Below are 16,984 nucleotides of genomic sequence, written 5' to 3' on the forward strand. Positions count from 1 at the left end.
ACGACGCAGCATTTATCATTTGTTTGCCACGTCGACTCAAAACATAGCTCCCTTCAGTCGCTTGCCAACTGACAGCATTTTTTTTTTCTTTTTATTTATTTATTTATTTATTTATTTATTTAAAAAACCTGACCCCTGTATTACTGACACTCTCCGATGTGCTCGGGGACAGTCGGGGCTCTGAGTGTGCCTCCCCGTGGCTGTTTCAGCCCTTAAAGTGCATCTCGCAGGTGAATTCAGGAGCAAGATCAATGTAATTCTCCTATTTTTTATATTAAACTTTGGTCAAATATGTGTCACATTCTGTATTCTCTGCAATTTTTTTTACCTTGCGCAATACCAGATGAATTCAGTTGAAATCAAGCCATTTGAGGCGAATTGGTCCGCCTCTGAAAAAACTTGGCATTTGGATTTCCCGGCAAACATTGATTTTCGTGACGTCGCGTGCGGGACGCCTCCTTCTGAATCCTACGTCAGCGCTGGTTTGTTTGAGAAAACGACCTGCAAATTTCTTCAACGTGATCACGTAATTATTAAAATGGTTAACAGATGTATCGTCGGAGGGTGTAGCAACACCAATCATGATGGGATTAGTACTCATCGTTTCCCAAAAGACCGGACAATGAGAGAGAAATGGGAGCGCTTCGTGCGAGGCACCCGGAAGCCGAGCCGAGAAAAAGACCAAGAAAATCTGCAATTCACAAGTTGACTGTTGCCAGGGTAAAAAATAATTCTGCCGTCACATTATATTCTTTATCCAAAGGTGAAGTAAGATTGCGCTCAGGCGACAATTCCATATTTCAATGCAAAATCGCTCACTGCTAAACTTGGTCTACACAGGCTGTGCACTGAAACCGTGCAAAGCTCTCGCAGCCTGCTGGCGCTTCCGCAGGTGACGTCACGAATCTGGCTCCAGACTCCCTTGGGATTTTTCCAGACGTGTTTTGTTATTTTATTTTTTCTGCTGTAGACAAATGGCCTTGTGCAAAATTACCCTTCTGGATGAGTGTGTAAAGGGACAGACTTTCATATTTAAAAAAAACATGAAATTGGTCCAGGATATGCACTTTAAATCATCTTCAGTGCTTGAAGAAGCTCTGTCTAAAAAAATTCATCAGCTTAGATTGCGCCATTGTTTGATTCATACGGATAATTACACCACCACCACGCCAGGCCGGTTGGTCAGAAGTTCGGTGCCCATTTGGTCATTGTGTTGTAGTAGTAATGATAAAAAGTTAAATTTTTATAGAACCTTTCTCAATACCCAAGGTCGCTGTACGATTATAAGGAAAGGGAGGGGGATTTTATTGGTCGCATGCTCATTGTTTACACTCTGGCTTCCTGAAGTCAGAGTCACTGCAGTATGTCGTTCACTAGACTCGGATCTTCGATGACCGGAACAAGAAGTTGTGATGATCTGATCTGATCTACCTAATGTAGCAGATTAGATTTCCTTTCACTGTTTTGTATGGATTTACATCAGAAGAAATGTTAAACAGGTTTTCGTGTTTTTTTTTCTCTGTTTAGAGCCTCAGAGCGAAGAAGAAAAGGCCAAGAAGGAGGCAGGGAAGCCTCAGGTGGATGAGATCGTGCCGGTGTACCGGCGGGACTGCCATGAGGAGGTGTACGCAGGGAGTCACCAGTACCCCGGCCGTGGCATCTACCTACTCAAATTTGACAACTCGTACTCACTCTGGAGGTCGAAAAGTGTCTATTACAGAGTCTACTACACCAGATAAGCCTGGGGTCAAGACTGTGGAGCAAGAGTGTGTGTGTGGTGCGTCTCATGCTGTTCAAGGATTGGCCTCTGATGTATCCGTGCCGCCTCCGTTTTGCACTCTGAAAGGCGTGCTCTAGGATTCTGTGCTTGTTCATGGTATTGTCTTCTGTTCAGAGTGTGATTTGGGTTTTTTTTTTTTCTCCTTCTCTTTTTTTCTTCCTCAGCCTCCATGTTCTAACGTCATCCAAAGAGGTGCTTCGGCCACAGAGAGCTGTTCAGTGAGATTTACTCGATATGTTCAGATATAGGGTGTAGGAAGTATGACTAGAAAATAGGGACGTTTTGCGTGGGGAATAATTAATTAATGCTGCTTTCCAGCCCCCCCCCCCCCCCCCCCCCCCCCTTTGTTTTTGTTTTTTTAAACCTGGACCCAGTGCTATTATGTCTCACCGTTCTGTGGCAGAATTCGTTCTGGAACCTGTTTATTAAAGCTGAATTGGCCCCATGGCTGTTTTCGTTTGAATATTCATCGCCTGTATGATATTTTTCAAAAGCAAGCCCATCATCTGTTCATCAGTGAGCTTCTTGTCTTGTCGGTGTCTTTTGCTTCATGTCGGTGTATATTCGTGCTGCATCGCAGAAAATGTAAATAACATATAACATGATGATAAAAAAGTCTGTATCTTGTACAAGTTCGACTCCAGGACAGAATGTACCGTAGCTGTGCAAAAAAAAGATTATTAGTTAATTAACTGCCGTGTAACACGTTCCCATGCAGAGAGAATTGATTTCCTGGCGAGGGCTTGCACATTGAGCGTATTAACAGCATTCTGTAGAAGCGGGCGTGTCACTAAGTAGTAATGCAACAGTTCACTTCGAGGAATAGTGTTTCACTCGAAGCCACGCCTCCTCTTCACTCACTCTTGGTTTATTTCCTTTTAAGTTAATTTCTATTAACTTAATCACGCCCTGTTGTTTTTTGCTGTTAATATACCTCCATATAGGCCAATTTTAAATAATAATAATGTACAATTTTAGCAATGTTTATCATCAGTGTAAGTGAAACAGCAGCTGCTTGTAGTGGAACGTATAAACACGTATTCTGGCCTTTCCGAAATATTGGTCCAGGTGGTTGTAGAAAAACAGCATTTCCTCTTAGGTGACCACCAGATGATCCGCCAGCTGTCCACATCTGTAATAGTGCTTCATGTATGGGCATAGAGTACAGGTTTAATCCAGCAACATGTGCAACCAGGGGCTACTGGGACAAGAAACCAGGGTTTTTTGGGTTTTTTTGTTCGTTTGTTTTTTTTCTTCCCCCCCCCCCCCCCCCCCCGACTGAGAGAAGACGAGGAGGAGGATGAATATCAGGATTAACTCTTGCAAAGAAAGATTTGTTTTGCCGAAATTAGCTAAAGTGATTTTGATTGGACTGTGTGTAAAAGCATTTTAATGAATATTTATTAATCCACCTAGTAGATTAGGGTCCTTGATGTCTGTTATATTATACATATAACTCCCCTCCCAATGTTTCTCTCTGACTTCTGCTTCTGAACGAGCTGAGCAGCTCCTCTCATCTCTCGTTTGTTTGTTCGGGTTCTGAAAGCGCTGACTTCTATCACTGTAGGTATAACTGACTGTTCGAAGTCGTCTTGGCATTTTTGGTCTGTCGCTGTTACAGTTTTACACGCGTAGTTCTAGACAGCCACGTTAAAACGAAAAATATTAGTCAATTCATGATCTTGTATGTTACATGGACTGCTCATCTTGATTATAAAATAACCATCTTTGTGTGCCCCCCCCCCCCCCCCCCCCCCCCCCCCAAATCGTCCTATTCGAGTTGCTGCCAGACTAATTACCAAAAGCTGAATCTGTGAGCGTGTTGACTGGTTTTTTTTTTTTTTTTTTTGGTTTGTTTTTTTTTCTGCTTTTTACTGGTTGCTGGCAGTTTTGCGGAGCTTTTCCAGCGAGCACTGCTGTGAACTCGACCATTAAAGGCTTCGTTATCATCAGAACATTTCACTTGGGATAAACACACTAAAATATTCATCGCTGGTTCTTCGATGGCATTACTAAAACAAGTAGAGTTGAAATGTTTTGGTTCCCCCAAAGTGGTTTACTGTCTCACAAACTTTGAGTATATTTATATCCTCCCTGTGCGCAGTGCTGTCCAGAGCAGTGATGACGAGAGCCTGACTCCCCCCGCAAGCAGCAGCAGCTCAGTTTTACGGTCATTACAGTTAACAGTGAAATGTGTACAGATGTTTTCGTTTTTCCGTAATTCCCCTCCATGTGTGTGAATAATGCCAAGTCAGGCCTTTTGTAAAGTGGAATGTAACCGAGGGGCTTGATCTTGGACTAAGGACTTGTGATGGAAATGTGGTAAATATCATATTGTACTTTTTTTTTTTTTTTTCTCCCATTTGCAAAGTGAAAATTAATGTAAGTTTCATACCGTGAACAAATGAAGTAACTTGAGGGGTTTTTTTTGCATTGATTTTGACATGATTGAGTTTAGGGATGACTTTCCCTGAGAGTTATATTTAATCTTAATTAAACCCAAGTTCATCTGTACCTTTCTGACTGTGACTAATACATTTGGTGTGTTCTTGCTTTTGGATGCCATCCGTGTGTTGCAGGGTGGTTTTTTTTTTTAAAGCACAAATCATATTTACAAAGATTTACTCATGGATACAACCATTTCTTGTGGCTATGCCATCATTATTTCTATAGTAGATTAACATTTTTGAATAATGTATGTGGATTAGATTGGTGTGTGTGGGTTTTTTTTTTTTCCTCTCTCTTCCCCCTCTCACGGAGCAGAGTACAAGTACAAAGCCGATGAAATCCATTTAGCATCGAACCCGAGCAATATCACAGCAAGTAGCATTGAGTGTGAAGTGTTCAGAGACTCGAGCATAGGTGGCAAAATGTAGTTGTTTTCCTGCCATGGAAGTGCACTTGTATACCGAGGAGGAAGCAATTTGCATTACAGCCGTGAATGAGGATTCAAAATGGCAGCTCGGCGTGGCTTTCCCTTTCGGGCGCTCTCGTTTTCTGTTAGAATTTGGTAAAGAAAAAAAATATTATTTTCTAGCTTAAGGTCCGTATGGTGAAATACCGTGACATCGGCCTTCAAGACCTCGGTCACGGTATTTCACGATACGGACCTCCCAGTTGGTAAATAACACATCTTTGCATAACTATGGTTGTAGTTATTTCCTAAAATCGTACTGTATATTCTAAATATCAGAATAACTATGCACTGCATTTCGTAAAATCCATTTATACAGTATATATTACTTACCAGCTGGGAGGTCCGTATCGTGAAATACCGTGACCTTGGCCTTCAAAACCTCGGTCACGGTATTTCACGATACGGACCGACCTTAAGCTGGTAAATAATATATTTTTTTTTTCTTCACCAAATTCTAACAGAAAACGAGAGCGCCCGAAAGGGAAAATCGAGCCGAGCCGCCATTTTGAATCCTCATTCACGGCTGTAATGCAAATTGCTTCCTCCTCTGTATACAAGTGCACTTCCATGGCAGGAAAACAACTACATTTTGCCGCCTATGGACTCGAGTAAAGTAATGGAATGATGCAGTACAATGAGCAAAGGTGCAAAGTGGAATGGAGTGAGTGGTGATAACTGAACAGATGTTTAATACTTGTAATGAAAGAGTCCAATTCCAGAATAAAGATGAAATGATGACATTTCACAAGATGGCTTTATGACAGCTTAACTATTCCATAACACTTCTGTATTATGCCTATTGAAGACTATTGAACATGTATGGTCACCTTTTTATATTTTCAAGAGAAAAAAATTACTTATTACACACATGATTCCTGTTCAAATCAAACATCTGGTCAGAATGTTTTTATATTTAAAAGGCGACACCTTGCTGTGTTTTTCTGGACAAATCACGTCAGTCTGGACTGATGCTCTGATCAAAACTCTCCAAGGCGACGTGACATGATGGTAGTCAACATCCTTTAGATTTAAGATGTTAGTAATTATTTACTTTTATAAGAATAAGCCTTAATTTGTCGCATGTACAGTAGAGAGATTATTTTCTTGGAGACGAGCCTGTTAGGGTCTGTTTTCTGGAAAAACAGAAGGTGAAGGGCCTCGCTCAGCTTGGCAGGGCTGTGGATTGAACCTCAGACCTTCTGATCATTAACCCAGAGCATGTGATGGACGTTAGAAAATGTATTATATTATTAGACTTGGCAATTATTTACGACTTAAAAATGTAGTGGATTGTTTTGTTTTTCTAGCGCTTTCTTTGCTCATACCACAAGGGGGCGCTGGAAACTTACACAAGTGCACCTGTTGTGAAATACATCTGTATTCATCATAAACAATGTTTATTCATTCACTGCCAGTCTGTTTTTATATAATTAGAAGCTAAAACAGAAAAGATGTCCATTTTGAGGTTTAATTGATGTAGATTTATATCAGTATTATTTATATATAATGCATTAACGTTTTAGTCCTTCAGTGATGGGCGGCACGGTTCGAACCCAGCGGCCGCCGAGGGCCTTTCTGTGCGGAGTTTGCATGTTCTTCCCGTGTCTGTGTGGGTTTCCTCCGGGTGCTCCGGTTTCCCCCACAGTCCAAAGACATGCAGGTTAGGTTAACACGGGACGGCCTTGGGCTGAGGTGCCCTTGAGCGAAGCACCGAACCCGGGCGCTGTTAGCATGGCTGCCCACGGCTGGGGGTGTGTGTGTTTTTTTTTTTTTTTTTTTTTTTTAAATGCAGAGAGGAAATTTCCCAAGTGTGTGATGAATAAAGTTGTGCGTGCTTTCTTTCTTTCTTGATGGATCATATTGAACCTGGTTCAAACATGTGAAGTAAATAATGTGGGAAAACAAAACGGATTATTTATCAAGGGAAGGGTTTTTTTTTTCTTTGAAACGTGTTTACTGTATTTGTGTTTTTCATTTTGCGTACTTTCTCTTGACAATGATAACACTTCATTGTAGAATCTTCTAAAGCATAAGAGCGCCTTTTATTATCCCATAAGGGGAAATTTACATTGTTATAGCAGCAAAATATATAAAGAAAGACAGTGAAGGGGTAGTGTAAAAGTACTAAGTCTACAAAAAAGGATATATAGAAAAGAAATTACAAATTTGCATAAATTAACAGGCTTGCAGATATACAGTTAACATAAGTGCATTACAAAGGTGGTATTGCACCAGTATTACCCAGATAGTATTGCACAAGAGCCGTTTTAACCATGTGTAGCGAGCAGTTCCCTGTAAAGTACTGATGCTGATAGTGTATACAGTATACATTCAGAGGGGTTTCTGTGGATGTAGAAGTGATCTGGACAGTATTGTTGATTATTGTGAGGAGCGTCTGGTGCTGTGCGTGGTGAGGTGCCGGTTGTACAGTCTCACAGCAGTAGGGAGGAAGGAGCTGCTGTATCTCTCCTTAACACTCTGCAGATGGAGGAGCCGGTCACTGAAGGAGCTGCCCAGTGCTGCTACTGTCTCCTGCAGTGGATGGGAGGTGTTCGCTGTTAAGGATGACAACTTGGCCAACGTCCTCCTCTCTCTCACTACATCCACTGAGTCCAGTGCACAGCCCAGGACAGATCCTGCCTTCCTAATCACTTTAAGTTCCCCCCCTGCTGTTGTGATACTGCTTCCCCAACAGACAACTCCATAGAATATGGCTGATGTCATCACAGAGTCATAAAAAGAGTCCAGAAGTGGACGCTGAACTCCAAAAGCCCTGAGCCTCCTCAGCAGGCGGAGTCTGCTCTGGCCTTTCTTGTACAGGGCGTGTGTGAGATCAGTCCAGTATGGTTTATTGTTCAGATGAACACCCAGGTCCTTGTAGCTCCTAATGATCTCAATGTCCTTTCCCTGAATGTTCACTGGGGTAGGTGAAGAGAGCCTCAGCCTGTGGAAATCCACCACCAGTTCCTTGGTTTTACTTGTATTGATCTGGCGGGAGTTCCGTTGGCACCAGTCTACAAAGTTCCTTGTCAGTTCTCTGTACTCGCCATCTAAGATATAGCCACCACCAATAACCGAGTCATCAGAGAACTTCTGTAGATATAGTCCGCAGTGTAAAGTGTGAACAGAAATGGGGCCAGGACCATCCCCTGTGGAGCCCCTGTACTGCAAAGGATGGTGTCTGACACACAGTCCTTCAGTCTCCCATACTGTGGTCTGTTTGTGAGATAGTCCACCCCTGCACTCTCCATCTTACTCCTCAGAAGAGTCGGCTAGATGGTGTTGAAGGCACGGGGTAGATCAAAGAACGTGAGTCGAACACTTCCTGCCTTTTCAAGATATTAGAGAGATCTATGAAGCAGGTCCATGACTGCATCTTCTATCCCAATACCTGGCCGATAGGCAAACTGCAGGGGATCCAGAGCTGGCCCCACCGGTGGGCGGAGATGTACCAGAACAAGTCTGACATCACAATCCCTCAGTTATTTAAAAACTAATTATTTTTAAAGTGTTAGTGCAAAAGTAAGACAGTTCAAGTGTAACTGTGTGTGAACAAAAATTAGGACAATTCAAAATCCAGGCCAGAGTTTAGTGACTTCAAGGTTGCCAGATTGCACAAAAATGTGTCATAAAACTTAAAACTGCATAAGGGGAAGAAGTCAAGTCAAGTTTATTTGTATAGTGCTTTTAACAATAAACATTGCTGAAAAGCAGCTTTACAGAATTTGAATGACTTAAAATATGAGCTAATTTTATCCCTAATCTATCCCCAATGATGAAGCCTGTGGCGACGGTGGCAAGGAAAAACTCCTTCAGACGACATGAGGAAGAAACCTCGAGAGGAACCAGACTCAAAAGGGAACCCATCCTCATTTGGGCAACAACAGACAACATGACTATAACATTAAAAGTTTTAACATGAAGTCAGTTTCGTTGATGTTATAAACTCTTCACTGATGGAAACTTGAGTGCAAAACTGTTCATGACAACTGCACTCCTAAAGTTAGGAAGTCAACTGTAGTCCTCAGCCATAAAAGCATCACTGTAAGAGTCCAGAGCGTCCTCCAAGTGTGACTTACAACTGTCCATATGGGGCCGTCCTCCACAGGAGCGATACGATGTGATGAGACTCCAACCAGACACAGGGCACCAGGATGGATCAGGCAGGTCCGAGGAGCAGAAGAGGTTCAGCATCTCGATCCCAGGACCAACATGTAACTCAGAACCATGATAATAAAATGATCCCAAAACAATTACACAATCACAGTTTATAATTGTAATATTTGATTTGTAAATAGTTTTTTTTTTAATTTGTAATTTATTTATTTATTTATTTTTGTTTTGTAATTAATGTGATGTTTTATAGACAGGACCTTATTGAAAATCACACTATGTGACATGAGCTTCCTGAATAAATATTTTTTAAAAAGAATACTAATAAGAAATAAACCTGGTCTGGTAGAAAAGAGTGAGTTGTACTTTTTAATAAAAAGCTGTAGTAGGAGGGCTTTATCGCGAGTTGGCAACATGGCACACAAACCCTTCCCTGCTGGGTAGTGCGGAGAGCAGAGCGGGTAGGAGTGCGGAGAGTGCGGGTAGGAGTGCGGTGAGTGCGGGTAGGAGTGCGGTTAGTGCAGAGTGTGAGTGAACCCTTGTGTACTATTTGTACACACTATGCAGGAGGCAAGTGCGCATGTGGGAGGCGGGGCTTCCCTTGAGCTCCAGACTCCAGTTCCGGGAGCTACAGGTGGCGGCTGGGACTCAGAGTCTCTCACTTCACTCTCTCACTTCCCTCTGTCCCCCTCAGTGCGGGCAGCAGCGCGGCGCCCCGGCGCTCACAGCGGGATGAGAGAGAGAGAGAGAGAGAGAGTGAGTGAGTGAGAGAGAGAGTGAGTGAGTGAGAGAGAGAGAGAGAGAGAGAGAGAGAGTGAGTGAGTGAGAGAGAGAGAGAGAGTTTTCGCTCAGTGGATTTAAATGGCGGTGTTGATAATTTAATTGAATGTAATTGAATGTAATTTACTTGAACGCTGTGCTCGTGCTGTAGAAAGAGAGCGCAGTGCTCCTCCTGGTTGCTGTGGAAGCCGGCATGCCTTTCCCTGCGCGCTCGGTGGAGCCGCGGCGGCTGGCGGGGAGCTGCTCCCCCCGGGGCGGCGGTGAGGCGGCGGAGGCGCTGCTGCTCTGCTCCTCTCTGGATGAAGTGAGCTCGCGGGCGCTCGCGCTGCTCCTGCGGCAGCTGAGTGATGTTTCCCGGCACGCCAGCGACATCTTCAGCGGTGTGGAGCTCCAGGCTGCGCTCGTGCTCCAGAGGAGCTTCCGCCTCCAGCAGCGCGTGGACGCTTTCCAGCGCACCGCGTCCCGCCTCAGCGCCAAACTCCTCCCAGTCCGTGAGTCTCCACCATCACCGACACCATCACCATCACTTACCCCATCACCATCACTCTCACCATCACTCACCCCATCACCACCACTCTCACCATCACTCACCCACACCACCACCACCCACCCCATCACTCACCCACCCCACCACTCACCCCATCACCACCACTCACACCATCACCACCACTCTCACCATCACTCACCCACACCACCACCACCCACCCCATCACTCACCCACACCACCACTCACCCCATCACCACCACTCACCCCATCACCACCACTCACCCCATCACCACCACTCTCACCATCACTCTCACCATCACTCACCCCATCACCACCACCACCCACCCCATCACTCACCCACCCCATCACTCACCCACACCACCACTCACCCCATCACCACCACTCACCCCATCACCACCACTCTCACCATCACTCACCCACACCACCACCCACCCCATCACTCACCCACCCCATCACTCACCCACCCCATCACTCACCCACACCACCACTCACCCCATCACCACCACTCACCCCATCACCACCACTCTCACCATCACTCACCCACACCACCACCACTCACCCCATCACTCACCCACCCCATCACTCACCCACACCATCACTCACCCACCCCATCACTCACCCACACCACCACTCACCCCATCACCATCACTCACCCACACCACCACTCACCCCATCACCACCACTCTCACCATCACTCACCCCATCACCACCACTCTCACCATCACTCACCCACACCACCACCCACCCCATCACTCACCCACCCCATCACTCACCCACCCCATCACTCACCCACACCACCACTCACCCCATCACCACCACTCACCCCATCACCACCACTCTCACCATCACTCACCCACACCACCACTCACCCCATCACCACCACTCTCACCACCACTCACCCCATCACCATCACTCACCCACACCACCACTCTCACCATCACTCACCCACACCACCACCCACCCCATCACTCACCCACCCCATCACTCACCCACCCCACCACTCACCCCATCACCACCACTCACCCCATCACCACCACTCACCCCATCACCACCACTCACCCCATCACCACCACTCTCACCATCACTCACCCACACCACCACCACCCACCCCATCACTCACCCACCCCATCACTCACCCACCCCATCACTCACCCACACCACCACTCACCCCATCACCATCACTCACCTACACCACCACTCACCCCATCACCACCACTCACCCCATCACCACCACTCACCTACACCACCACTCACCTACACCACCACTCACCCCATCACCATCACTCACCCCATCACCATCACTCACCTACACCACCACTCACCCCATCACCACCACTCACCCCATCACCACCACTCTCACCATCACTCACCCACACCACCACCACCCACCCCATCACTCACCCACCCCATCACTCACCCACCCCATCACTCACCCACACCACCACTCACCCCATCACCATCACTCACCTACACCACCACTCACCCCATCACCACCACTCACCCCATCACCACCACTCACCTACACCACCACTCACCCCATCACCATCACTCACCCCATCACCATCACTCACCTACACCACCACTCACCCCATCACCATCACTCACCCCATCACCATCACTCACCCCATCACTCACCTACACCACCACTCACCCCATCACTCACCTACACCACCACTCACCCCATCACTCACCCACACCATCACCCACCCCATCACTCACCCACACCATCACCCACCCCATCACTCACCCACACCACCACCCACCCACACCATCACTCACCCACACCATCACCTGAACATGCTGATGTTCAAATTTAAATTTGGCATATGTTAATGCACAAAGTGTGAGTGTTAGAGGCCTGTGTTTAAGTGACTTTATTAGTAGGTTTGCAGTTAAAAAAAAAGATAAAGAAATGCAGACATGCATACTGATATTGAGTAACATTTTCTATATTTTGAGTGTGAGAGTGTTGGCAGTATTTTGCAAATGTTCATGCAAACACATTTAAGACAGCCAGGTTGAAGTGTGTGATAGTTGTATGAATAAATGTCACGCATAATATATATAAAAAAAAACATGAGTAGCTCTCCATTTTTATTTTCTAAAAGTATCTCTCTGTGGGAAAAGGTTGGAGACCCCTGGTCTAGGCTGCTGCTGCTTCCCGTCCTCTGTCCTCCTGTTTCCCCCCCAGAGAGGAGTTGTACAGTTGGACTTGACCTGTTATTACTAGTCTATGTTTACTCGGTTTAGATTCCGATATACAAATTATAACATAACGTGTACATTTTTAACGTTTGTTAGCTTGTTTTCCCCTTTAACCTGAAGTTAGTATTGAACGAGTCGCTGTGAATCATTTGTTTTGAACAAGTCCTGTAGATGAAAACGACTGTTATATTTGTCTTTCTGAGCATTTGATTAACATTTACATCTTACTGGAATATCTTTTCTAAACCTCGTGTGTGTGTGTGTGTGTGTGAGAGAGAGAGAGAGAGGGGGGGGAACACAAACACACACACTTCTACATGCCTCTCTGAGCAGTGAATCGGTTCACCTGGACTGTGGGATTTTTACTTTCTAATGTGTGAAATTCAGGTCACTGTTATTTGTGTGTGTAGTGAAGGGGTGTGTGTGTAGTGAAGGGGTGTGTGTGTAGTGAAGGGGTGTGTGTGTAGTGAAGGGGTGTGTGTGGTGAAGGGGTGTGTAATGTGTAAGGTTTAGAAACACACGAGTTGTGGGTTTAATCTGAGGTTATGCAAATGAGGCTATTGTGAGGGCAAAAGTCCTGTCAGGATTGATAGATCTGCAACAATTTACTGACCATCTGTGTGTGTGTGTGCGTGCATGTGTGCGTGCGCACAGCAGTCTATACACACACACAGACACACACCCCTCAACTGTTCAAGGCTGGATTATAGCATTCATGACAGTCACACACACTGACCAGTTTGAATTGGAACCATTTATTTCTCCTAATAACCTCCAACAAAGTTGGTAAAGGTTATGTTTTCACGTCCGTTTGTTTGTTTGTTTGTTTGTTTGTTCCCAACCTAAAAAGCAGTGAACGGATTTTGATGAAATCTTAAAGCTAGACTGCCTTTCAGATTTTTCAAGTGTAGGTCATAAAAAATAATTTTCCCCGACACCTAATTATTTTTGTTTAGTGACTGAAAGCTACTGAATTCAAATCACAGACTTCCAATTTTATTCATTTTTTTAAAATAGAACAATTAATGAATTTATTGCCACATGGCTGTAAATTCTCCGCTATTTTTTCCTGCTTCCCCATGACCCAATACAAGATACTACATCATGCATCACGTGGTGGGCTTTCCCCGTTCACGCAAGGCATTGTGGGATACAAATTTGAAACAGGAGAGAAAAATGGAGGATGTGAGTGTGCGAATGAAATGTGAAAGAGCGACTACAGTAACGGAAAGAAAGCGAGAAGAAAAGATGTTATGTTATATACGAAGGAAAGGAAACGCAGGACCAAACTAATAAATATGGGCGCTCAGCGAGCACCTCGGTGTGATCAGCGGTTCGTTTAGCGACAGAATGATGGAACTGTCAGTGCACGCTCAAAGGGAAACCTGTAGATGGCAGTAATGCGACACTGTGGATGCCAGCTGCTGTAAAACCCAAAAGAAGAAGAAGAAGGTAAACCTGCGCATGCGCACACGGACTTCCTCTGTCTGCTTGACTGCGCCAAGCGAGCGATTTCATGCACATTATTTGCTTTAATCCCCTCAAATTAAATAACTTCCCAGAAATAAACATGTATCACAATGATCACAGGGGCGGCACGGTGGTGTAGTGGTTAGCACTGTCACCTCACAGCAAGAAGGTCCTGGGTTCGAGCCCTGGGGCCGGCGAGGGCCTTTCTGTGCGGAGTTTGCATGTTCTCCCCGTGTCCGCGTGGGTTTCCTCCGGGTGCTCCGGTTTCCCCCACAGTCCAAAGACATGCAGGTTAGGTTAACTGGTGACTCTAAATTGAGCGTAGGTGTGAATGTGAGTGTGAATGGTTGTCTGTGTCTATGTGTCAGCCCTGTGATGACCTGGCGACTTGTCCAGGGTGTACCCCGCCTTTCACCCGTAGTCAGCTGGGATAGGCTCCAGCTCGCCTGCGACCCTGTAGAAGGATAAAGCGGCTAGAGATAATATGTGTGTGATAATGTGACAATGATCACATTTCAGACAGAACTAAATTTCACCAGTTTTATGAAATTGAAAGGTTTGTAGATCCAGGATTTTTTTTTTTGGTCTGTTCTTGATGTAACTCAAAGTAGTGAACGGATTTTGATGAAATGTACCAGACAGCTTTAGTATGATTTAGATTGAAGTGATTTGATGTGTTTTTGATCTGGTGTGGCTTGGCGGAGGTATGCGCTCGACCGAGTGCCCTTCCAGTTGTAATTGTAACAGCACTAGCAGTGTTGACAGGTACATCCTGTAAACACTTTACTGGAATGCAGTCATTCAGATGGACAAAAACAGCATGGTTCTTGCATTTTTCCGAAGTCCACCCCAGTCCCAGCTGCACGTTCATTAAGTAGCAGTGTAATATCTCATCTCATCTCATTATCTGTAGCTGCTTTATCCTGTTCTACAGGGTCGCAGGCGAGCTGGAGCCTATCCCAGCTGACTACGGGCGAAAGGCGGGGTACACCCTGGACAAGTCGCCAGGTCATCACAGGGCTGACACATAGACACAGACAACCATTCACACTCACATTCACACCTACGCTCAATTTAGAGTCACCAGTTAACCTAACCTGCATGTCTTTGGACTGTGGGGGAAACCGGAGCACCCGGAGGAAACCCACGTGGACACGGGGAGAACATGCAAACTCCACACAGAAAGGCCCTCGCCGGCCCCGGGGCTCGAACCCGGACCTTCTTGCTGTGAGGCGACAGCGCTAACCACTACACCACCGTGCCGCCCGCAGTGTAATATGAATACCCTAATTGTGTCGTCTGGGTTTTGAGGCATCAGTTTCTCGAGCATTATGACACATTTGGTTCATCTGATCATAGAAGAGCCCAGAGACTTCTGTAAAGGGCCACCCAGCCAGCAGTTCTGCTCTCAGGCGTGGTTTAGAACATGGCAGTCCGGCTCTGTGTTTGTCCCTGGACACGGCAAACACGTCTCATACCCCTTTTCCACCAAATCAGTTCCAGGGCTGGTTCGGGGCCAGTGCTGGTGCTGGTTCACAACTCGTTCAACTTGTGAGCCAGCTGAGAACCAGTTTGCTTTTCCATAGCTTGCGGTGCTAAGGGAAGCCACGTCAGTTACGTCGCTATATACGTCAGTTACGTCGCAGAGAGTTGGTGCTAGCCTGGAACCGGTTTTTCTGGCCCCAGAGCCAGTTCTTTGTCAGTGGAAACAGAAAACCCGGTTCCAAACTAAGCACTGGCCCCGAACCAGCCCTGGAACTGCTTTGGTGGAAAAGGGGCATCAGTCATCCTACATGGACATGTGGTAACCTTGACAGGACAGGTTCTAATTGACGGCTTTGTGATTAAAATATTAAGGCAAAAAAAAACCCCTTTATACTTTTAAGCAATGGTTTGTTCCAAGTCACATCACATCCCATCCAAGTTTTCAAAATATCACCTTTTTTTTTTAATTCTACATGTTTCCAGTGCAGATATTGATGAGATTTTGAGCAGACATTGGTGTTAATGAAATAAAACTACACAGAAGAGGAAGTCATAATGTTCCAGTCCATTAAAAACGTTACGTTAATGGCACTTAGCATATTCTCTTATCCAGAGTGACATACAAAATACCCAGAGCAGCCTGGGGAGCAGTTGGGGGTTAGCTGCCTTGCTCAAGGGCACTTCAGCCATTCCTACTGGTCCAAGGAATCGAACCAGCAGCCTTTTGGTCCCTAAGCTGCTTCTCTAACCATCAGGACATGGCTTCCCCATGAAATAACGCTGGAAAAATGCTACTGAACACAGTAAGAAAAGAGATGATTGCACTAATTAATTCTCCTACCTGTGCTAATTAGAATGAGCTGGGTTGGTAGGTTGGTACTTCTACACTCTGAGAAATGGAAACCAGCGTCCGATTGCAAATGGACAAATCACTTGGCACCAAGCTGTCATGTAAGAAACAGCTCATGACATGTCGAGGTGAAGAGCAGCATCCTCGTCTCCTAAATGTTCCTATAAACACCATCCATGACCATCATTATCTGCAAATGGGAAGAACCTCACTCAAATATCAACCAACCATGCACAGGAGCATGATCCTTGGAAGATTTCCGACTGGGCAGTCAGAACGTTCAACAGAAGAGTAGCCCAGGACCACCTAAGGACCACTCGCAAAGAGCTGGAAGCCATGGTCTCCATTCTCCATCACCCCAGAAGACTCCATTACTTAAGAAAAGGTATGTTGAAATTTGCTACAGAACATTTGAAGAAGCCTGTAGATTTCTGGGAGAATGTCGTTTGCTCAGATGAGACAGAAAAAAAAATCAATGCTCTGCATCTGACTTAAAGTAAGAATATCATGTAGTCAAGTTCAGAGGTGGAAACATCGTGGTATAGAGCTGTTCCTCTTCTCACGGTACCAGAGGAATCCCGATTATCAAAAGGAAAATGAATGGGGTCACGTACTGGAAAATTCTTGAGAAGAATCCGTTGCTAATCCACTCAGATGATTAGGATGAGACGCAGGTGGACTTTCCAGCAGGACACCAGTCCAAAACGTACTGCAAAGGAGACTCTCAATTGGTTTCATCGAAAATAAAGGTGTTGGAACGGCCCAGTCAATCACCACACGGAAACCCAGTGGAAATATCAGTTTGTTCTACAAGATCATAATTCTAAAGTTCACTTAAAGACTGTTTTGTGCAGAAGTTCTTCATCCAGGAAGCAT

The 16,984-nt window shown here is 45.3% G+C and overlaps 2 protein-coding genes across 6 annotated transcripts in view; both read left to right on the forward strand.

Moving 5' to 3' along the window:
- acbd3 (acyl-Coenzyme A binding domain containing 3) overlaps positions 1 to 4,673 on the forward strand; it is a 35,455-nt gene extending 30,782 nt beyond the window's left edge. For both annotated transcript variants that reach the window (XM_060917956.1, XM_060917957.1), the window contains exon 8: positions 1,528 to 4,673. In XM_060917956.1, coding sequence (XP_060773939.1) covers positions 1,528 to 1,739 — 212 coding nt within the window. In that variant the 3' untranslated portion in view covers positions 1,740 to 4,673. The remainder of the gene's footprint in view (positions 1 to 1,527) is intronic.
- A 4,624-nt stretch (positions 4,674 to 9,297) lies between these two features.
- The window catches only part of nhsl1b (NHS-like 1b), a 239,796-nt gene continuing 232,109 nt past the window's right edge, over positions 9,298 to 16,984 (forward strand). For 2 of the 4 annotated variants that reach the window (XM_060917964.1, XM_060917965.1), the window contains exons 1-2: positions 9,298 to 9,566; positions 9,742 to 10,081. In XM_060917964.1, coding sequence (XP_060773947.1) covers positions 9,372 to 9,566; positions 9,742 to 10,081 — 535 coding nt within the window. In that variant the 5' untranslated portion in view covers positions 9,298 to 9,371. Of the gene's footprint in view, positions 9,571 to 9,741; positions 10,082 to 16,984 lie in introns of those variants that run through there. The other 2 variants (XM_060917966.1, XM_060917968.1) reach the window with 2 other exon arrangements.

This window comes from Neoarius graeffei, chromosome 3 (genome assembly GCF_027579695.1).
Source record: "Neoarius graeffei isolate fNeoGra1 chromosome 3, fNeoGra1.pri, whole genome shotgun sequence".
Classification (NCBI taxonomy): Eukaryota; Metazoa; Chordata; class Actinopteri; order Siluriformes; family Ariidae; genus Neoarius; species Neoarius graeffei.